General features: G+C 33.5%; 2 protein-coding genes and 1 long non-coding RNA gene across 6 annotated transcripts; 1 reads left to right on the forward strand and 2 right to left on the reverse strand.

The window, feature by feature from the left end:
- Positions 1-92: 92 nt before the first annotated feature.
- Positions 93-8280, reverse strand: LOC131175344 (importin subunit alpha-like). Of its 2 annotated transcripts, none has more exons than XM_058139193.1 (11): positions 7879-8280; positions 7084-7180; positions 6898-6989; positions 6660-6791; positions 6345-6530; positions 6081-6244; positions 5904-5982; positions 5235-5363; positions 4842-4969; positions 4364-4743; positions 93-442 (listed from the first exon to the last, which is right to left on the reverse strand). In XM_058139193.1, the coding sequence occupies exons 1-10, from the start codon at positions 8092-8094 to the stop codon at positions 4365-4367; spliced, it is 1602 nt and encodes a 533-aa protein (XP_057995176.1). In that variant the 5' UTR covers positions 8095-8280; the 3' UTR covers positions 93-442; position 4364. The 2 variants fall into 2 exon arrangements, with proteins under 2 accessions (XP_057995176.1, XP_057995168.1); XM_058139185.1 differs by lacking the exon at positions 93-442 and adding an exon at positions 1496-1981 and having other exon boundaries at positions 7879-8278.
- Positions 8281-12805: 4525 nt separating this feature from the next.
- Positions 12806-20112, forward strand: LOC131168882 (uncharacterized). Of its 3 annotated transcripts, XM_058139201.1 has the most exons (13): positions 12806-13013; positions 13347-13486; positions 14024-14105; positions 14375-14451; positions 14944-15050; positions 16469-16589; positions 17251-17367; positions 17439-17530; positions 17937-18003; positions 18149-18227; positions 18323-18414; positions 19632-19775; positions 19882-20112. In XM_058139201.1, exons 1-13 carry the CDS (start codon positions 12821-12823, stop codon positions 20020-20022), a joined length of 1452 nt encoding a protein of 483 aa, XP_057995184.1. In that variant the 5' UTR covers positions 12806-12820; the 3' UTR covers positions 20023-20112. The 3 variants fall into 3 exon arrangements, 2 of the variants coding, with proteins under 2 accessions (XP_057995184.1, XP_057995192.1); XR_009145441.1 differs by lacking the exon at positions 19882-20112 and having other exon boundaries at positions 18149-18237; XM_058139209.1 differs by lacking the exon at positions 19882-20112 and having other exon boundaries at positions 18149-18237; positions 18323-19770.
- An 852-nt stretch (positions 20113-20964) lies between these two features.
- On the reverse strand, positions 20965-23058 carry LOC131175346 (uncharacterized). Its single transcript, XR_009145443.1, has 2 exons — positions 22702-23058; positions 20965-21573 (listed from the first exon to the last, which is right to left on the reverse strand). It is a non-coding gene; the product is annotated as an uncharacterized LOC131175346 (long non-coding RNA).
- Between the last annotated feature and the right edge of the window lie 497 nt (positions 23059-23555).

Here is a 23555-nt window from a genome sequence, read left to right on the forward strand (position 1 = left end):
GTTGTTGAGTGTTAATTTTCGTTTTATGTTGCTAATGTCCCAGTAATTCATTGGTTTTTGCACTTGATTTAATTTTTTAAACAATTCCTGCATGATTTCAACTATCAAGTGCTATTAGAATAAGAAATCATTTTAGGTGTTCAAAGAAAGCGAAGAGAATACCCATGAATGTCATTAGCATGACAATATGAGCACTGCCAAGTCATGGAAGCATTTCTTTGGAAAATGACCCATGTCCGAGATGGGCAATGCCCTGTATACTGCTGCAGCCACAGGCAGTAACAGGATCGGATTCTTCTGCAAGAAACCCATATTCTGTGTGGCAAAGTAGGTCACACTCCATTAATTTATGCCTAGACGTTCGCATAATTTGAGCCTGTCTTCTATCCTTTCTCAGTTGTCAGCAAGTCCCCATGCGTCAAGATCAAAATGGGATTCTCATCTGCAATCAAAGATGGATGCTAATTAAGAGAAGCTTTTGTTTTGTATTATGTAGTAATAAAAACATAATTGTGGTTTAGTGGGTATGCAACATCATTTTCCTAATTAAGTTTCCAAAGTTAATTTCAATAGCACATGTCTTCACTTGGTAGGGTCAACATCATCTGAATGTAAGTAGAAAGGGTTGCTTGGTCTTTTAATGGTATCCAAAGACCAGAAATTTCCAGTCCACATGGCATCATTTTTATCATAGTTAATGACCGAATCTCCCATCACTTGTAGGCATCATTTGTTGTCATTCAAGCTACACTGTCGGAGAAAATTGATGAAAAGAAAAGGAATTCACCATGGCCAGAGATTTCTGTACAATTAAGTGAAAGTACCGTTAACAATAACTGATGTAACAAAAATGGAAAGTACTAATGTGCAATCTCCACCAGCAATACAACATTCCTTACGAAATCGTCGTCTTCATCGCTGGAAGATAATTGGCTTTTCTTATCTTGGTTTGTTATTTCTTTTCAGAAATGGTGGCCTAGAAGACAATGATTGATCTATTGAAGACCCAGTTCAATTAGTTCTTGCATTATGGAGGCACACTGTATCAAATCATTTTCCAAACAGGATAAAAGGCTGATGAATTAAGAGACCCACATCAGAAAATAATAGGAAATTGAAACTGAATATGCCCTCCGAGTCAAAAAAATAAAAATTTATAAAAAAGAGAATATTGCTAGCTCCTGAATAAGTACAGTCTTAAGCTATTATAATATATTAATCAATTTATTTTTTATACTTTAAATTTAAAATCTCAGATCTAAAATGAATTTTAATATCATTTAACTAAAACTCATTGATAATATAAATTGATATTAGTGATTGTATATATGAATCTATAAATTCATTATTTTACTTTCAGAATTATATTATAGAAGTACATATATATATATATATATATATATATATATATATATATATATATATATATATATATTAGTTTATCTGCTGCTTTAAAATACAATGACAGGATATCATAGAATTCAAATATTACAAGTTGATATTTAATGATAGAAATTTTTATTCAAGAAGCAGAAAAATCATTGCCTGTTGACATTAATCTCCAGAAAATCGATACACCTTTCTAATCAGGAAGACAAAATCTCGAGATCTCAATCTGAATGCACAGTATTTAACATTTGTAAACCTTTTTTATTAATAATTGCTCTAACTACTTAAAAAAAAAAAAATTGAGGAAGATGCTTGTAGAGAATGATGGGCAGCCTTACATGTCCACCTAGGAGTAAAAAAAACTAGAACAAGAAAAAATGATTTGAGGGAAAAAGAGGAAAAAGGACTATCGTTTGTGTAGTCATCGGCGAGAAGCTTTAACCATTTGAAGAAATTCTTTTATTGCACCCTTGTGTTATTCAATCCCATTTGAATATGGACCAAAACAGGATGCAATGGCAAGTGCCTTCATCACCACCCAACCAAAACATGAACCTGGACGCTCAGCTTCATTCCACATAGACTTAATATCCTGTAAATTCCCAACACAACATGACATTTAACTACAAAATTAAACTGCTAAAAAAAACTGAAAAAAAATTAAGCTTTCCCATTTGCATTGATTAAAATTTATAACCAAAAAAACAAAAGGAAAAATTTAGATTGTACTTGGTAAAAAGTTAAAAAATTAAGAGTTAAATGTTTAAATTTTAACTTTTAAAGAGGTAATTATTAACTTAGTCCTCCAAGGTTAACTTTTAACTTTTCAAGAGGATATAAATATTAATGAGATTAAAAATTAACCTAGTCTTTTTAAATATTCAAATGGACCTTAATGAAAAGTTAAAAATTATAAATTACCCCTTGTTAAATTAACAAGGAGGAGAGAAAGGAAATGTCAAGATCTCAATCAAGTTATGTGCATTAAAGATAAAGAATGAAAAGTGTTGATGAAAGATGAGGATATTAAAGAAAGATGGAGAAATTATTTTAATGATCTCTTTAATAATAGTCAAAATGGTAATAGCGTGAATATAGATTATAGAACAATAAAAAAGAATGTGAATTATACTAGAAGGATTAGATCTTTAGAAGTAAAGGAAGCACTTAAGAGAATGAAAAAGCTTGTGGACCCGATGAAATACCAATTGAAGTGTGGAAGTATTTGGAAGATATGGGAGTGGCATGGTTAACTAAATTATTTAATAAGATTTTAAACTCAAAGAAAATGCATGATGAATATGGAGGAAGAGTATTTTAGTACCTATTTTTAAAAATAAGGGAGACATACAGAGTTGCTCAAACTATAGGGGAATTAAACTTATGAGCCATACTATGAAGTTGTGGGAGAGAGTTGTGGAGCATCGACTACGTCATAATACTTCTATCTCTCTCAATCAACTATGGAAGCGATCTTTCTCATTAGAAGTTTGATGGAGAAATATAGAGATGTGAAGAAAGATCTACACATGGTTTTTATTAATTTGGAGAAAGCTTTCTCATTAGAAGTTTGATGGAGAAATATAGAGATGTAAAGAAAGATCTACACATGGTTTTTATTGATTTGGAGAAAGCTTATGATACAAGAGAAGTCTTATGGAATGTGTTAGAACAAAAGAGGGTATCTATTAGGTACATACAAGTATTGAAAGATATGTATGAAGGAGCAACAACTATTGTGCGCACAGTGGGAGGGGACACAAGAGATTTTCCGATCTCAATTGGATTACACCAAGGATCAGCCATAAGCCCTTACCTTTTTACATTAGTTTTAGATGAACTGACGAAACATATACAAGAGAGTATTCCTTGGTGCATGATATTTGCGGATGATATTGTTCTGATAAATGAGACACGAGAAGGAGTCAATAGAAAGCTAGAACTTTGGATAAATACTCTAGAGTCAAAGGGTTTTAAGTTAAATAGAACGAAGACAGAATACATACATTGCAAGTTCAGTGAAGGCCAAACTAGAGTGATACTGCCCCAAAGTAATCACTTTAAATATTTAGGCTCAGTCTTTCAAATAGATGGGGGATGTGAGGAGGATGTTAGTCATAGGATTAAAGCCGGATGGTTGAAGTGGAGACGTGCGAGTTTTATGTGATCGTAAGATTCTCAATAAATTGAAAGGAAAATTTTACCGTACAGCCTATGTTATATGGTAGTGAGTGTTGGGCACTGAAAGAGTCGTATGCATCTGAGATAAGAGTTGCAGAGATGAGAATGTTAAGGTAGATGAGTGGCCATACTAGACTAGATAAAGTCCGTAATGAGAGTATTAGAGAAAAGGTAGGAGTGGTGTCAATTGAAGATAAGTTGAGAGAAGGGAGATTGAAGTGGTTTGGTCATGTGAAGCGTAGACGTACGGAGGCTCCAATTAGACAAGTAGAGCACATTAGGTTAGAGGATAGAAAGAAAAAAAGGGGTAGACCTAAATTGACTTGGAGGAGAGTAGTACAACATGACCTAGAAGCATTACACATTTCTGAGGATTTAACCCAAAATCGTTCAGAGTGGAGAAAGCGAATCCATATAGCCGACCTCAAATTTTTGGGATAAAGACTTAATTGAGTTGAGTTGAGTTAACCTTGTACCAATCATCCCCTTAGATGGTAATAGTTAAAAGACTAAATGCTCTATCTCAACGCAAATAGGCCTCTCATACTCATCAACACTCTCTTTAGGGTTTAAGTGATCACCTACAATTTACAAACATCCCAACCAATTTCCACAACCATTTATGAAATTGCCAAATGACAGCCTATATAAATCACACAATTTTGCCAACAAGGCAAATAAATAAATCCCTGTTGACTCATGATTACTCAACCTATGGGGAAAGACACCTACTGGCCAGAAGGTTTGTCATTCACATCTAAACAGAAACCATTCATGGCAAAAAGTTGCATACCTTAACTGAATTTAAATCCACCAGAAGGAACAGTAAATTCACTTCCTCCAAAGTTATATCCAGTTGGGGGAGCATCACCCTGATGCAGTTCTTCATCCTCCTCCTCCCCCTCTAGCCAATATGTCTCAAGAATCTTTACTGCTTTCTCATATATGTCATTGTTATCATGACTTTGAAGGTTCTCAATCTTTTCTAATCCCTCTGCATCATCAATCATTTGGGCATACAGGTTCGCTTCTCCAGTATTACCTAAATTTTTTTCAGCTTCCCCAACCTTTAGAATGTTCTCAAGCCCTTCCAAGCAAACTGTGACAATTCTGGGGTCAGGACAGATCAGGAGATCACAAAATGGCTTGATACACCCCTGGTTCACCAAGAACCTACAATTCGAAAAACAAAGCACAACCTTTTTAATGTAACACATTAATTAAACTTACCAATCAAATGAAAAGATTGACCATGAAAAAAGAAAATATACTTTATTTGCTCATGGCTGCCGCCAGAAGTAGCATTTGAAATTGCCCAAGCAGCCTCTTTCTTGATCTCAAATTCAGCATTCTGAAGCAGTTGAACAAGGGGTGCAATTATACCAGCTTCAATTATGGCCTGCATATTTCAAAATGTTATCCTAAAACACCATCTACTTCAATAGGTGGGCTAAAAACAGACAATTAAAGCTAACTCATCATGAGTAGGTTCCAAATAGCATCCAAAGTCCAAACACATCTCTAGTTACGAATAATCAAGAGTCGAAAAACATGAACTATTAAAAAAACAATGAGATGGCATACAAGATAATTGAACTTGGCATCTTGAAGCAGTTGGACAAGGGGTTGAAGAAACTAAGACATTGATGAAGAGACCCACTCACCTGTATTTGATTTACATTTCCAGCTGTGATGTTTGAGATTGTCCAGCATGCTTCCTTCTTGATGCTCTTCTTATAATTATGGATAAGGAGGTTCAAAAGCCATGGAAGAGCTTGATGGTTTATTATACACTGCGATCAAAAGTAAGACGATGGATTAGTTCATCAGCTCATAACTCAGAAGGCACCACAATACCATTTGAAGTCATGCAAACATCACAAATTTGCTACAATGACCTTGATGGACATAAATGAAGTTTTACCCACAAAAAACTCAATTCAACTCAACTCAACTCAACTCAACTAAGCCTTTATTCCAAAAATTTGGGGTCGGCTATATGGATTCGCTTTCTCTGCTCTAAACGATTTAATTGTATTAAAAGATAAAATAGAACAACCTAGTATGAATGTTTCATGAGCCACAAGGCATGTCAAAGACATCATCAAGTGACTAGTTCAAGAAGACTAAAATATCTAAGTATTACCCTTTCAAAATCTTGCAAATTAAATCTCCCTTGTTAGTTACCCTTACTTTTTTTTCTATTGACTGCTCCATATACCTTAAATATGGCTTTGCTAAGTTGATTTTGAAATTAGACTAAAACAAGGTGGCAAAGAAGCAAGATAGAGAAATTAGGCGGTGGAGAGGGGAACAGCATGACAAGTTGATACCTGAGTCTGCGTGTCATCACCAGTGACAATATTTCCAACGGTACGTAATGCAGGAATGAGCACTGTTGGAGATGAATGACTAACAAAAGAACATTCAAAAAGCATTTCAGTTTTTGCAACTACCTACAGGTAAAAAATGTTCATCTCAAATACATCAATAGAAAAAATAGTACTTACAGCAAAAGTTCAACAAGCCTTGGGCAGACACCTGCCTCAATAACAGATTGGATTTTGTCATTGGTTCCATCTGAGAGATAAGACAGTGCCCAGCATGCATCTGTCAGGACTTCCTCATCATTTGAATGTATAAGACGCTCAAGAGCTGGGAGAGCAGGCTTTGTCTGCTCAATGAATATCAACAGTATATTTATTATTAACAATTATCATAATAAGGGAAAACATATAACAGTTTCCACCAACAATGGATCTTGAGAGCCAAACCTGCTCAAATAAAGGTTGTGGCTTGCCCCTGCAGAAGTTAGACAATGTCCAGGTTGCATTTCTCAACATAGAAAGCTTTGCATGTTCATTGAACTGTGCAAGCAATGGCGTCAAAGCCCCACAGCCAAGGACAAGATCACGACACTTGGGTGAGTCTCCAGCAATGTTTCCTAGTGCCCAAACAGCCTATAATTTGAAAGAAAAATGAAGTGAAACAATCAAGAAACAACCTGGATTGCAAGAACGGAACATGGTTTGAACAAGGAAAAGTTATGAAAGTGTAAATAAATAATAAACAAAACTAAGGTCATCTACCTGTTCCCTGACATCGTCAGTTGGTGAACTTAAAAGCTTAACAAATATTGGCACAGCCCCATGATCAATTACAACCTTGGTGTTTTCTGACGTCCCAGAAGCAATATTTGTGAGAGCCCATGCTGCCTCAAACTAACAAATCAAACATTACAAAAGAATAATTAAGAAATATGAATTAATAACTATAATAATAATGAAGCTATAGCAAAAAGAAAATAATTTAGAGCTAAATTCAAACCTGAAGCTGTGGAAAGTCATCTCTTGCAAGGAACTGAATGAAACGAGGAACAACACCAGACTGTACAACTTCATTGATTGGAGGACTGCGTTCTGTATAAATATTCAAAGTAAGAAGCTATGTCTATAACATTATGTTACGCAAAATGGCATACCAACAAAGAAAATAATTAAAGATAAATTCAACCTATTGAGAGCAACTTCCTAAAATGAGTGGTTGCCTCAAGCTGTGAATTCCTATCTTCTGACCAAACACCTGCAACCATTACTGGAAGACTTTCCAACTGCGATCAGAGTAATAAGAACATCAGTTTCACAGATTAAGGGAGTGCAAAAAACAAGAAACTCAAGCATCTCAATTAAATAAGCCACTGAATCAGAGAATAGATAATTTATTTCCTTTATTCACAAAAACAACAGCTTTAGTGAGGTATACCAGGAAAGAAAAGCGAATAATATTCTCAAACTATTACACTTATTTCCTGCCAACAACCTCCCAGATCAAATATCATAATCGAACTTTTTCATCATTCTGAATTTAGAGAAATGGTGGTATGAAGGCCTTTGCATTTTTAAGTCTTGGATTTCAACTCCACAATCAAATCTCTCAATATTAATACATTCAGAAATTAAAAAAAAAAAAAAATCAATGAATCATAATCTGAGAAAGCACTTCATTGTAACCCAAAATATTTTGAATCCTGCTCCTCCATGAATGCATAATTCTCACAAAGCATACACAATAGCTACTGTAACACAACATGAACATTGAATAGTATTCCCTCTAATATTTGCAGCTCTAAACCTTCCAATCAGTTCGACAACAAAAACAAACATGTGCCTTCAAGTTTCAACAAACTTTATCTCTACTCGTTTCTTATCCAACAGAATAAATTACGTAATACAAAATACAAAAGCAGCTAAACTAAGATCCAAAAAGAGCAGTGAAATAACGACATATTCAAAAGAGAAAGGAAAATACCTTCTTATCGGTAGTGGCGGAATTGGAGAAGGAGGTGAGTTGCTGCTGCTGGGCCTGCAGTCCCTCACGTCGTTTCTTCTGCAAGTTCTCTTCTCTCTTATTCTTCCGGATCTCCACCATGTTGTCCTCTCTCCTCCTCCTCCCTTCCTCCGCGTCCACTGCCACCTTGTACTTGTTCCTCCGGACCTCCGTCCTGGCGCTCGGCCTCAGCGACATGGTCGGCAATAGAATAGAATCGAATCGAAGGTGAAGGCAGAGAGGGTGATTGTGAGAGAAAAGGAGTGGTTACGTTTGAGAGAGAGTGAGAGAGGAGGGAGTGGGGGAGAGGAGGGAAGGGCCTTTGAATATTTGTTTGAGTGGAGCGCAAGGAGGGCGAGGATTATAGAGGGTTTCCACATTCAACTGCTACCGGACTGTGGGGAAATGGGCCTGGATTGGCACGTATTAACGGAAACTGCCACTGTAATTTTTGAAGTTGAATTTGAATTTGAAGTTGGAAAGGGCTCTAAAGCCTTCCAACGTATCGCCGCCATTTTCTTAACACTGTATAATATTTTAAAGGAAAATTTATTCTTTAGACGTTTTTATTTTAATGAATTTAATTATTTAATTAAAAAATATATTAATTAATTTTATATTTTTATTTCATTTATTTTTAATTATTTTAATATTTTAAGACTCTAACTATTTTACAATTTTTTTTAATATTTTTAGTGTTTGAAACACTAAAAAAATGTCAATTATTTAAGAAAAATGGCTTTATTTTTTAAAATTAAAATAAATTTAACAATTTAATTAAAATATAAAAAAACATATATATATACTATTGATTTAATATTATAATAAAAAATAAAAAAATATTTTTATAGAGAACATTTTATTAAAATATTTTTTATATATAAATTATTTTTTATAAAATAAATGAAGTATTATTAATTTGAATTTCATTCTGTTTTTTTAATTGAAGTCTTCTTATTTTTTAAATATTTATCATTTAGTCCTATAACAATAATTTATTTCTTCTCATTTGAATGCATCCACTAATATAAAATTTAATTTAAACTGGATAAGATAATTAAAAAGTAAATAAAATAAAAATTTAAGTACTAACTAGTACATTTTTGAAAATAATAAGTTAAATAGTCAAAGTTAAAATAAAAAAAAAAACTAAATAGCAATTTTTCTTATTTTAAATTTATCTAATAATTTAAATGATTAGTATTTATTTTCAATTTGAATATGATTCCTCTAGCTCATCATTTTATAGCATCTCATAATTAACAGTCCACTAATAAATTACTACATTTTTTAAAAAATAATTAAGTAACATATTTTTTATTATTAAAAATAATAATTAATCGTTAAATATTTAAAATGATGATATCATGTAGTTATTATTGTATAACTTGTTACTACAAAGTACTTATAAAACAAATGTTTACAAAATTCCTTAATTTTTTTATATGGCATAATGTAAGTATTTTGATGTGTTTTTAATAGAGAATTAGGAAAGTAGGAAATTAGAAAAGTAGGGTTTCTAAGTCTTCATATGAGTTCAGCCCAATTTAGACATCTCAATGTGTATATAATGCTACTATATAGCATTTCACCAAAGTACTTATATTATAAATTTAACTAATGTCCTCTTCTTATCTTTTAAAACTCTAAAAAATTATATTTACTTCATAGTATTGGAGTTAATGATTCAACCCTAAAATTCTTATTTTTTAAAATAAAATTTCAATATATTAAATGAATATAAAAATAAGGGCTTAAGTGCAATATTTTCATAACTTATGTTGCATAATGAATTATCACTATAAAATATTTGTGTCCCAAAAGGTTTAGTTTTTACATTATGTTTACAATAACATAGATGAAAAAAATGTAGAATTAATAAATGAAAAATTAAGAAAAATGCAGAAAACATTTTTTTTTAAAGCAAAAGATTTTTTTTTTTGTATTTTATATAAAAAATGTACGAAAATAAAATGATTGTTATTGTATTAAAAAGAAAGAAAGAAAGAAAAAGACGTCAATTTTCTAATTATCAGTGGGCAGAGCAGAGAGACAGAAATGGAAAGCAAGCTATCTTCACCCCTCACCCATTCAAGAACTCTCTCACTTAGCTAAGAGATGCAATGCCATCAACCTCGCTGATGGCTTCCCGGACTTCCCCGCTTCCACCCACCAGAAAATCGCTACCGTTTCCGCCATCAATTCCAACCTCAACTAGTTAGGTTGCTAGCCTAATGTAGAAAATAAACTGGTTTCAGTCGAACAACTCGTTTTATTTGTAGAACTAATGCAGCCTAAGAGTTGTAAATCAAGGCATGTGCAAGGAATTTATGAGCACTTGGCGAGAATTATGAAGGAAATGCATAGTTTTGATGTTGACGCTCAGACTGATATAGCCATTCGCAGCCGCAGTGTTTGCTAGTTGTTTTCTGATCTGAAATTGCTAATGCATAATAGGTTTTTTTTTATTATTTTTTATTATTACACCAAGAATTTTGGGTGGGTATATATATTTATTTGTGTTGCTGCTTCCATTTTGACAGTGATAGACCCGGGGGATGAAGTTGTGCAGTTTGACCCTTCATATGAGGGGTGCATCAGAATGGCTGGAGGAATTCCTGTAAGCTTTTTGTTGTCAATTAATGCGGGTTTTAATTTTGAATTGTGGTTTTAAGAGTAGTGGTGATGATTGTTAATGGCAAGAATTGGAAGATTTTATTTACTTTTAGAAAAATGGATTTGTTAAAGGTATATGTGGCACTCGACCCTTCTAATTGGAGTTTGGATTCAGACAAATTCTTGGGATCTTTTACTGGCAGAACAAAACCTGAGATATTAAACAGGTTAGAGGGTTCACTTGGGGGAACTGAAAATCATTTTTTTCCCAGTAAGAAAAGGTAAGGATTTTCTTATCATTGGTAGGACAATTCTTATCATTGTTGTTTGAATGAAATGCTTCAATTTTTGTGGCATTCACAAACCTATCTGAGGTGCAACTTTGTACTTCACATTTGTGACCAAGATGAGAGTAAGAACTATCAAGAAAGATATTTATGAGCGGTACACATATAACATGTCTACATTTTTTCAACAGGCAATTAGCCTTCAAGTTTAATGAGCAATTGCTCTATATGAGATTCGCGCCTTGATTTCGGATCCTACAAACTTGAATTGAAGACTCTTTGGACCTCTGCTAGATCACCCATGAAAGTGTATGATCAACAGCCTGCTCTTAGTCCATAACTTTGTTTATTACCTAGAGCAGATAGGAAGAAACTGGAAAAAAAATGCAGCACATTACAACGATTTCTTAGGATCTATATTAAATTATAAAACTTCAGAAGATGATGCTTCAGAAATAATGAATTTATGACTTACTGACATGAAGTGGCACAGTCCTCAGAATCCAACGGGGAAAGTTTCAACTAAAGATGAGATTCAGATCATTGCGGAAGCTTGCTGCGGAAGAGATTGCCTAGCTATAACAGATGAAATATGATACTCTTTTGCTTACATTTGTGAACATTAGCGTGATAGTCAATCTTGGCGGTTGGTGCCACTGACCTCCTGCTCCTTGCTATCTGAATACACAGTCCAATTTTAGTGAGCTCTTTTTCTGTCATCGAAATTGAATTCTTGAAAGAGAAACATGCAAAATTTCTCATTTAATTTTTAAATTTCCTCACATATCCATTTAATATTTTTTTTAGTATTTTAAATAATAAATATATTTATAAATTATTTTTTATTAAACATATAAATTGCAAATCAAACACCCTCTTACATTGGCACTGCTGTATATATTGTGAACCATTGGCTGATCTTATACTACTAAAGAAAAATAAGCTTTTAAACTTGTAATAAGCTCTTTTGATTATGGCAAAAAGACTTTTTAAATACACATAGAATTAAATGAGTGCTTATTAAGAGAGAATAGATTAATTTTTTACCTCATTAATATTTATATCTTATTGGAAAGTTAAATATTAATTTTAAAAGATTTAAAGTTATAATTATTCTCCTTAAAGATTAAAACTCATAAGATAACATTTAACCCTTTATTTTTTAAATTGTTATCAAGCACACCCTAAGAGTAATTATCAGATACTAAAATTAATTAACTAAATTGATAAATATTTATTTAAGTCTAAGAGTAATTGTAAGGAATTAAAACTAACTTTTTACCTTTGATTATTTTTATATTTCAAAAATCTTTTAAAAAGATGCCACTATAAAATTTAATTGATTTTTTTCCCTATTATTTATTAGAGATATAAACTATTAAATAAAAATATATACTAATTATAATTTTAATATAATTAATTTCTATAACACATACATTGCACTGTGTAATACAGTTTTATATAATTTATAACCGATATTTGATTTAAGTGATTTATAAATATATTATGATGATATTATATTATATATTAATTTCACTTTCTAATATAACTTCAAATATTTATAAAATTTAAATAATTTTATGTGATGATATAAAATTTATTAATTAAAAAGAGAAAATATTTATCTTATTTTATTTGAATATTGATAAGTTAATTTTTCTTTTCTTTTAAAAAATATTATTATTAATTTTACAAAAAGTAGAAATTAAAAAAAAATAATTTTTAAATTAAACATTAAATAGATTAAAATAATTACGAATATTAATAATTTGAATTACAAAAGCAAAAAAAAATAATTTGAATTAAAATTAATCAAATCTAAAAAAAATAAAGTTTATAATTTTTTAATCATTAAAAAATAAAAATAAATATTTATATTACCTCCTTCCTCCCGTAGCGCTGCCGCTTAGGTTGGTCAACCAATGAAATGAGCAACCAAGTGCTGGTTGAAACAGTTGTTGTTCGCGTCATCGAGTGAAAACAAGACACGAAGGAGAAGCCATACCAGTCAAGAGAGAGAAATGGCAACTCTGATCGCAGTGACAGAAGATGAACAACGGCAACCCCTTCTCCTCCATAGTACTTCACCTAATAATGGACAAGAACAAGAGACCACACCTTCCTCATCATCCAACGACGTAGAGGCGATGCCATCGCCGCCGCTGCGTAATCAACGGCTTATATCTCTTGACGTCTTCCGCGGACTCACAGTCGCTGTACGGACCCTAATAATGTCAATTCCATGATAAGAACAACTTCAATTTGATGCGGTGGTGACAGTTTTGTTATTTTTTTGGCGTACCAGTTCAAATTAGTGGTATATGCGTTGTGTTAATCCTAGCGAGTGGGTAATTTTTAGATTATGTGTATCGATTAAGGAAATTAATACTGTTCGTAGGATTGTTTTTGGCATGGCAAAAATTGTGTATCATAGAGGTTCAATGAAAGAGGGTACACATTTAGAATTTATTGACATCCGAATCAGAGAATTCATTGAGTACTTGATTCAGTTAATTATTCACTTATAAGTTGAATTTAGTTTATTACAGCTCATGATTTTAGTTGATGATGCCGGAGGAGCTTTGCCTTCTATTAATCACTCCCCATGGTTTGGCGTGACACTAGCAGATTTCGTGATGCCATTTTTCCTCTTTGGTGTCGGTGTTTCTATCGGTTTGGTATTTAAGGTAAGGAAATTTCTTAAGTTTGAGATTAAACTTGCGGTTCAATTATGTTTATGAAGTCTGTAGGTGAGCATGCCTCACATGTGCTGGTTAACTTACTAGGGCTATTTCATATATATATATATTGCAGTCCTTGGCTACTGAAATTGTTCTTGTTAATTTTCCTTTTTGGCATGAGAGTGGCATTTCTGTGTTAAAGCTTTATTTGTACAAACAATAAAAGGAGACAATATTTAGTAGTTGACAAAACTGTCTGGTCTTGTCCATTTATTTTGTATGTTAAACCTAGCCATGCTTTTATAAACTTTAGTTCTACTTCTTGTTTCCTTTGATATAGGCATTTAATTTAATTCAGTAAGGGTGCGTAAGATTGAAGAGTCTTTCATACCATGATTTTGGTCAATTTAGCAGTGGAGAGTGATAAATGCAAGAAGTAATATGTGATGAAACCATTGTTGGGTCAAAACTATTTGTATGTGTATACTATCTAGATTCTTTGGAGCAAGCCAATTAATTATCTTCAGTCATGATACCATGCAGAAAATATCTAGCAAACCATTGGCAACAAAGAAAGCCATATTGAGGACAATGAAACTATTTCTTCTGGGTTTGTTGTTGCAAGGTAGGTTGCTATCTGCTCTACGGAATCTTGATTTACTGCCATTGCAAGTTGAGTGACTGACTTAAATTTGTTTTGCTTATTGGTTTATTGTTCTGATCAAGTTAACTATATTTTAGATTATGATGTATTAGATGTTTAAATATTTTTCATGAGCATTATGGGTGCCTTTCCCTTGTTTTGATTATGGAGTAATTTATATATTCTGTCACTCAATGACAGTTTGACACTTATAAAATTTGGCTCTGTATTTCTTTTGGGAATGTACCTAGGTGGGTATTTCCATGGGCGTAACCATTTAACATATGGGGTTGATGTGGGCAAGATACGTTGGCTGGGTGTACTACAGGTAACATTCATAAACAATCAGTTAATTAAGTTTGGGATTTTTATTGGTGCACTTTATTATTGTGTGCCCACTGCTTTGCAAGGCCTTTGGTCTTCATATTTCTTGATGCTGGTTCTCTTATGCTGCTTGATTCTAATTCCTGAATTAGTAAGTGTGCTGTGCATGAGGTGGGTTTAGAACCTTTAGATGTAGCAATGATTTATATCTCACATGTTTTAGGTAGATGCAAATTTGTGAAAATGTTTGAATTTCCTTTTTACTTGTAATTGTAATGATGGTTCAATGAGTTGTTAGGAGAGTGCTCTGAGTTGTATGGAACATCGTTTGACATGAGTTTTGTTTTGTAAGCATTTTTTTTTTTTTATGATTTTTAAGACCATATGACTAACTTGTTTGATCCAATAGGCTCTTTATTTGTTATGGTAGACAAATTTAGAAGTGAACTACTACTCTTATATGTTTCTTAAGTTAACATGCTTTTATAATTTGCAGAGGATATCGATTGGATATCTTTTCGCTTCAATGTCAGAGATCTGGCTTGTGGACCATATCATGGTGGACTCACCTCTGGATTTTGTGAAGAAATACTATGTTCAGTGGTTAGTTCTGTCACTTAGAATTTGTACCTTCTGTAACATTCTTGCTATTCACATGCAAGGAGACAGTGTTGCAGGATTTGAGGGGCAAGCTTGATTGGGATTTGGAAAATATGTTTTTTGTGCTATGTTTGGAATCAAATGGACAAGAAATTCATTTCTTTTGTTAATGAATTCTATTAGAATATTCATTTGCAAGATGAATTATTCTACAAAGATGAAATGAATTTGATAAAAAAAGGCATTTGCCAATTAATTCCCATGTTCAATACAATATTTGGTAGAGTCTAGAATGTCAATAGTTTATGTTGGGACTTGGGAGAGAGATTGCCTAATGAGTTTATGTAGGGGTATTTTATAATTCAAATGTACAATTCATTTGAAATTTTATGAAGTTTGATCAAATTTTGTTCGAAATGTAATGAATTCCATGGGATTACATTTGTGGAATTGCAACATTATTGGGTTCCAAATATATTGCAAATGAATTCCTTGAAATTTTTTGTTTGAAGCATGATAGGTGATGAACTAGAAATACATTTGACAGAATTTCATGGAATTCATTTGTTCCAAACACTATGATATATCACTTTATATGTTGGACTTGGAAGAATAAGATTTTGAATCGGATTTGAATTGGAAGTGAAATTAGGAATTGAATTCATTTATATTATTTTCTCTCTTAATTAAATTTCACAGATCTCACACTTTCACACACATGTAGTTGGTGAGTTACATGTCTTTGTTTGTGGCTACTTAATATTAGTATTAAATGGAATAGAACTACGTAATGGAAATAGTAAACTTCTGCAATGTCACACCTTGGGCAAAGACCAGCATAACAACATGGATAGTGCAGGCTGGTCCATGTGACAAAAGCTTAATTTTCACTTTCTTAGTGGTAAGCTGCCTAAGTGCCTATACGCAATACCATTCCTCACATAATATTTTGATGTGGGATTGGAGTATCACAATAAGGACCGCACAGTCTCAGAAAGGCATACTTCATATTTAGACCAAAGTTGTGGTTTACTATTATGTGTAATTTTGCTTTTATAAAGCCTTTTACTGCTTCACCTTTAATGTCTCTTTCCTTCTGGAAGTTATTGTTATTATGTGTTAGCCATTATTTTTTTTATGAAGAAGAAATTGGATTAGAAATGCATTTTCTTTTACATTCTTTATGTGTTTGTAACCATCAAATATATTGTGATGATGTACCTACATTCTGGGTTTCTTTTTTTGCCAACTTAAATGCATTATGGATGCGAGGCATTTTTTTCACATCAATAGCAAAACAAATATTTTTTTTTTATTTTAATAGAGTGAATAAATAAAATATCTTTAATTTCATATATCCATATCTTTCTTATCAGTGTTTTTAACATTTTTTAAGGTAAAACTTTTGCTTTATTTTGCAGGATGTTTTCTTTGTTACTCTGTTCATTGTATTTGTGCTTGTTATATGGCCTTTATATTCCAAATTGGGAATTTGAAGCTCCAAGAATGAATCTGTTTGGTTATGGATCTGGTACTCAAATTGTGAGTTGAATCATATGATTTTTGCACTTACTGAAAAAAATTCTATCAAGAGTTAAATCCACATTATCCTTTATGAACCATTTGGACCATCAATACAGAGGCTGATATTACTGTTTCTTTTTTCTTCTCTCTCTCTCTCTCTCTCTCTCTCTCTCTTTTATTTTAATCTGATTTGAGAAATCTGATCTACTAGTGATTAGTTGTCGTTATCTCTAGATTTTTACTATTTTTGGCTTGAGTTTTGTTAGCGGTTGGCTTTTTTAGTGAATTTAATTTGTTGGTTATTTACCAACCATTTTCTGGTTGAATAACATAATTGCCTTCTATCCTGATGTACCATTCTACCACTTTGGTCCTCTTATCATCTCCTTGTCAATGGACTGAACATGTAAGCTAGTAGTTTTGACCTCTTTTTTTTTCCTTCCCCTTTTCTCAAATATGATAGATGCCTTTTTCTAGCTAATAAATGTTTGGAGACTACTTGTTAAAAATAATATCAGTAATTAATGTAGAGGGATATCTTTACAGGCCCTCATTTAGTATTCTTGCTAATATGAAGCTTTAATTTTATTCTCTATCTCTCTCTCTCTCTCTCTCTCTCTCTCTCTCTCTCTCTCTCTATTTTATGGAACTAATTTAAATAGACATGCATGTTTTGTAGGTGATTTGTGGACTGAGGGGAAGTCTTGAACCTCCTTGTAATGCAGTTGGCCTGGTTGATAGATTCTTTCTTGGTGAACATCATCTATATCAGCGGCCAGTGTACAGAAGAACAAAGGTAATTTCCTGGGTTATGCTCAAACATTTGCTTTGTTCCTTTGTGAAGGATGAACTTAATGGTTCTCACAGCAATGTAGTGTTAACTCTCCTGACTATGGACCTTTGCCACCAAATTCACCTGCTTGGTGCCTTGCTCCATTTGATCCTGAGGGCATCTTAAGGTATTCATTGCCTTTGTTTTATCTTTGTCCTCTTCTTCACTATTTACTTACCATGATCAACTTAGTTACTAAATTTTTACTGTGATTGAGAAGGAACCTGAAAATGAAACTTATAGATGAGAACCATGTGCATATATAGTTCATGGATTACATTACATCCTCCAATGATGATGGAAAGAAAAAAGGAAATTTATGTAATAAAAATTCAAAATGTGTGAATCAAGAAAGCCTGTTGGTCACAAAAAAATTCTCAATAAAAATTTGCATGAAATTATTAGCTTAAGTGGCATGTCATTAACTTCAATTTCTGACAAGCTAAAAAGTTTCTTAGTATCAATTGATATTGTTGGCATTCTAGGTAATTGAATATGAATAATAAATTGTTTCACTGAACAAAAATTTTCAGTTCCTTGATGGCTGCTGTCACATGTTTTTTGGGGTTGCATTTTGGGCATATACTTGTTCATTTTAAGGTATGGTACCTCTTCTTGTTAGGAATATGTTTGCTTGTAAAAGCTAATTATTTTTTATTTTTTGATCACGTGACATGCTTATAGATCAGTCTTGACCCAGCCATTTAGTTCGGCTGATAATATATTATATACTTATTTGCTGCAGGACCACAAGCAGAGGGTGTTTTTGTGGTCGATATCTTCTTTTTCTTTGCTGATCACTGGATATGTTTTGAAACTGCTTGGTAATTGCATGTAATAGAGTGATTCTATTTCACGTTGATGATTTTCAAGGAGATCACGCTGTTTCTTCTCCTAACAATGTTTATGAATATTGCAGGCATTCCCTTTTCTAAACCACTTTATACATTGAGCTATATGTGCATCACAGCAGGAGCATCAGGCTTGCTTTTAACCATTATTTTTTATGTAGTAAGTTTATTGTTCTACTCTTAGCTTTATATATATGTGTGCCAAAACACGTATATGTTTTCGTTTGCACGTAAGGTTATATATGGAGGTCATCTTTCCACTTGCTAGATTCCTAGTTTATAAACAAATACAACTTGATACTAAATTGGCTGATAATATTCATTTGTTGTGAGCTGTTTGAAGAGGGACAATGATCATATTGGTCGAAACCACTTAACTTGGGCCATTTTATAATTTAATAGGTTAAACGTAGTAGAGGCAGTTCATTCTGATTCACAGACTAAATCAGCTCAAGCTTTAGCTGAGCTCATTTACCAATATTTGGATCAAATTCATGCAAATTCATTTCCTAGTGATCAGTGAAGGAATTTCAATATTTTTTAACTTTAATCTTTTTAGATATGTTTAATGATTTACTATATAAAAAATAGGTTGGCTTGAGTTTTCTGGTTGTAACTTGCTAGAACTATTTTTCCACTTTAATTTTTATGGGAGTTGCTAAATTTGATTTCTGGAGGAGAGCAGAGGAACTGTCATGGGCTCATGGCTTTCTAGGTAGAGGTCAATGTAAATTTTTTGGTGTGAAAACTTTCTGCAATCGTGCTTAGGAGATGCTACTGTAATGCTAAATAGTCATTTTAGTGGTTATGAATATTAGAGATTTTTTCTACTTTGCCTTGGAGGAGATGTTTTATGAGGTTGCGTAATGAGTTATCACTCCAGTTTTGGTGCTAGTTTAATAATAGAACAAATTCTACCTTACAAATTAGAGTATTTACAAAACAATAAGAAACAAGATGCCAAGTGGTTAAGTGGGTTTGATGATTGACATGATTGATAAGTCAACTATGCCCGATTCTTTACGTGCTGAAAACCCAGAAGTGATTAATCATCTACTCTCTCTGGCTCTCCCCTTCATGTGTTGTGTGGATTTCTGAAAGGTAGACAATGGACCTAAGGAAGGGAAGGACAGAAGGTTAAAGCATAAATAATCCTCACTAAGAATGAGAGTTGGAAAATTTGGGCTGGGTAGTTAAAACAGCAACTTGATAGCATTTTGATTATCCGGTTGAATGTTTTTCTGTTTATGAAAAAATGATCCTAATTAGGTTGCCTATTATCCTTTCCTACTGAATTGTTTTGAAAGAATAGGGGACTGAAATTGTGGATGCCTAGGGTAGACAGGTTGTCTTTCATCCCAACCGTATGTGTTGCAGGTTGATGTCAAGCATTTCAAAAAGCCCATGGTGATATTTCAGTGGATGGGGATGAACGCGCTCATTATTTATGCTTTGGCTGCCTGTGAACTTTTCCCAGCAGCCCTTCAAGGTTTTTATTGGCATTCACCTGAAAACAACTTGGTAAGACCTTTATTTTCTATTGACTGCTGGTTCTGCTTCTGCTGTTCCCGTATCTGGAGTAGGTTGATACAGTTTATAGACTAACTTGACCAAATATAACTTCCAGGTTGATGGCACAGAATCGCTGATGCAGGCCATACTCCATTCAAAGAAGTGGGGAACCCTAGCTTTTGTAATTGTGGAAATCTTATTTTGGTGCCTAGTTGCTGGTTTCCTGCACATGAAAGGTATATATGTAAGACTGTAAAGCCATGTACGTATTGCAAGTTCACCATGGAAAGTTAACTGTAAAAGCCATGTAAACTTTATAATACATATCTTCCTTTCACTTTGCCTACACCAATGCACATCTTCCTTTCACTTTGACTACACCAAGCCAATGGAGAAGAGATAAATCAGTAAAAAAAAAAAAATTTTGATTACTATGTGTTTTCCTTGCCTGATAGTCATATTTGATTACTTGTAAAGATTAAGTATTGTGTTTGGCAGTGGCCGTGCATGCTTATGAAATTAACTCTCTAAGCTTCTCTGCCTTGTGAATATCAACGTACGGGGACACAAATAGTGGGCAAGGACCCATGACTCATCCGTTATATCCTTGATATTAACGAGTCTTTTCCAGGATTCGGTTGGAATCATCGACTGTTTAAAGGTGGTTAAGACAGAGACGAGACAGTTTGTGATTGTTTCAATATCAAGCCATTCGCTTGTGATGGAAAAAAAGTTAAAATGACAAAAAGAAAAAAAAATCCTGTGGCTTTTCATGTAAATAATTAACGGGAGAGGGAGAAATGTTATCAGTCCAAAAGCCAGAGGCAATACGCCGGTTGCTCCATTATTCTGCTAATTATGCATGAGTATTGAACTAACCAAACTAATAAAATTTGGTTACCATGAAAAAATGGCAGCAATGGCTACGGATTAACTCAAGTGAAATTCTTAAGTAGACAAGGGAAATTATTGGCGCTTAGCACTAAAGCTTACATAAAAAGTGTAACCAAAAAAAAAAAAAAACACTTCCATCAGATGGGCATTACAGCTACCAGAAGTAATTATGTTAGTGTTCGCCACAAGCATTAAAGTTATCAACACATTTTTTCATGCTGAAAAGGGAGCATATGCTGATGAATGATATGCGCAGCCAAAGTTGAAACATAATCACCTTTAATTCAAAACTTGCAAGTTATCATTTACCCAACCGGTGAAAATTTTGATTAAAAACTAACATACATCTGAACAAACAAAGGGAAAAGAAAATGGTAGAACCATCCAAAAATCAAGTATTGTCTATGCAAAAGAGCAGTGGTAAAGTATAATTAAGCTGACACTAATGGCTGTCCAGATCAAAGGTTGCTGCTTCGGTATATTTAGTTTCTTCCTATCAAAGTTACATGTAACTCCTTATTTGGTAAAAGAGATTTAGCATGGAGTTACCTTTCGGCCAATAAACAACTTTGCCTCATAACTTTGCCAGCTTCAGATTCCACTACCATATCCTGACGTGATCTCAGAAAAGATCTATGCTCACTTCGACTACCTTGCCTTCTACATGTTATACACAAAATCAAAAATAGGTACTTGCTGTGTCTCGCATATCATCTCTGTTCTTCCTCTCAGAACTCCTTCCTGTCATCGTGGGAGTAAAAGAGAGAGATGGCAACTGAGACAGCCAATGATCAGGTCTTGCACACCCACAATGACAGCAACCAACAGAACTCTACAGAATCATCAGCTAACAGCAAGGGATTTGCAAAAGCACTTGCACACAGGGCACTCTACAGTTCAAGCAGCAGCCGTCCTGGAAGCAGAAAGGTCAGAAACAATGATGTAAAAACATTACCTAGCAGGTTAAACAAGGTTTCATTAGCTGATGAAGCAGAAAATTAGGGAAATACTATTCCTTATTGCCTGTATAATGGTTTGAGCTAAATATCATGTTATGTTTACTGAAACATTGTATAATTCAAGACTTCCTGTTATGTATTCATGACATTCAGTTATGTCTCTTCTTGAAATAAAGTAATTCAACTAGCAACAAATTAAGCTCCGTGTAGAACACTAACCTGAATAGATATCAACAAACAAGCAACAAAAATAGTTTTCATGACCCAAATTTTATCTAGCAGAATCTAGGACTGAGGTTAGAAAACCAATTTCTCATGGTCGTGGATGTTGCTAAAAACTGTGGTACACCATTCAGGAACATTAAAATATGGCTTTTTAACGACTCCCATATAAGCTTGACAGCCACATTGAGATGATTTTCGATTATTTTTGCATCTTTCCTTCATCAGAAGCCTTTATCTGCGGATAGCCACCATGGTGACATGAGAAATCCCTTACTGTGATTCCCCTGCCTACTCCATCTTTCCCTCGGGTACAACGACGCCAGATTGAAAAACCATATTGCTTTGCAAAGCTGCAATAGATCTAATTGCAACGTCTTGGGAAACAAACCTCTGTCCAATAAATTGGTCAAGGTTAATAGAAGTTTGCCGGGACAAAATTGTATCCTTTACCATTTCATCTACAGTGTCAATATCTTCAGCACATGAATCCATGACACTTTCAGATGCTTCTTTCACTAAATCTGTTGATTTGGACATTACTTCCAATGTATATAAACGATACTGCAGACATAGCCTTGCATAGAATTTTTGAAAATTTGAAGATAAAAATACTCGTACTGCAAATGAAAATAAGAGATCCAATCGCGGCTCAATATCTATCTAACTCATCCAATCCAATGTGAACAAAATGTAAAATTTCAAACTATAACCCTAGAAAAGAAAATTCCTACGTGAAATCACCGTAATCATATCATCAAGCTGAAATGTGTCAAATTTTACTTTCGCGTGATATAGAAAGAATCGACAAACATAATCGATTTGCCGAGAAAATGAAAGTGGACAAGAAAATCACACACCGAGAATCATAATATTTGAATTTTGGACAAAATTTACAGATTTTGAACGGGCGGGAGGTTAAAGCTCGGTGAGCAAGAACCTCATCCATGGACGACAACAGCTTAAGTGGCGAGGATACGTTATCGCGCGCGGTACGGAGGCACGAGGTTATGGAGCGCTGCATATTCTATTTTCGGCCGTTAGATTATATTAATGTTCCTGGATGGAAGCATTTGGCGGGCTAATGTGGATTGAGGTAGTTTTTGGATCAGCTAACTCGCATGAGAAGCGCTTGGCATAAACGTACCGGCGTTGGACAACCGCAGTCCTCCCTTCTACCGAGCACAAGGACTTTCGCCGAAGCAGCTAACTTACGCCGAAACAATGGATGACGTTAGCCAGTTGGACGGTTAGTTAGAATGCAATGGGCTGGGCTAGTTTTGAGACCCATGTAACTTTAAGAGAATTATTATATGAAACGGGAGCACCGGAAGATTTAATGGGCTAGGCTAGTTTTAAGATGCATGAAACTGAGAACGATTATATAAAACGAAAGCATTAAAAAATAATAATCCTTTAAAAATAAGAGTAAATTTTCCTTGATTTTAAGAAAATAGAATCCTTATATTCAAATAAAGAGTATCGGATGCACTCAATAATCTCCCATATTGCAGAGCTGGAGTAAAGGTTTATTAACTTCATTTAATAGTCAGGATAATTAAATTCAAAATGATAAAATTTAGTCGATTAAATCTTTTGAATTTAAAAAAAAAAGTAGATTAATTTAGCTCAAATTGTGATACACGTGCTAAAAGTAAGTCAGATGATCAATTACATTATTACTTTTAGATAAATTATTATTTTATTTTTAAAA

The sequence above is a fragment of the Hevea brasiliensis genome, chromosome 2, assembly GCF_030052815.1.
Source record: "Hevea brasiliensis isolate MT/VB/25A 57/8 chromosome 2, ASM3005281v1, whole genome shotgun sequence".
NCBI lineage: Eukaryota > Viridiplantae > Streptophyta > Magnoliopsida > Malpighiales > Euphorbiaceae > Hevea > Hevea brasiliensis.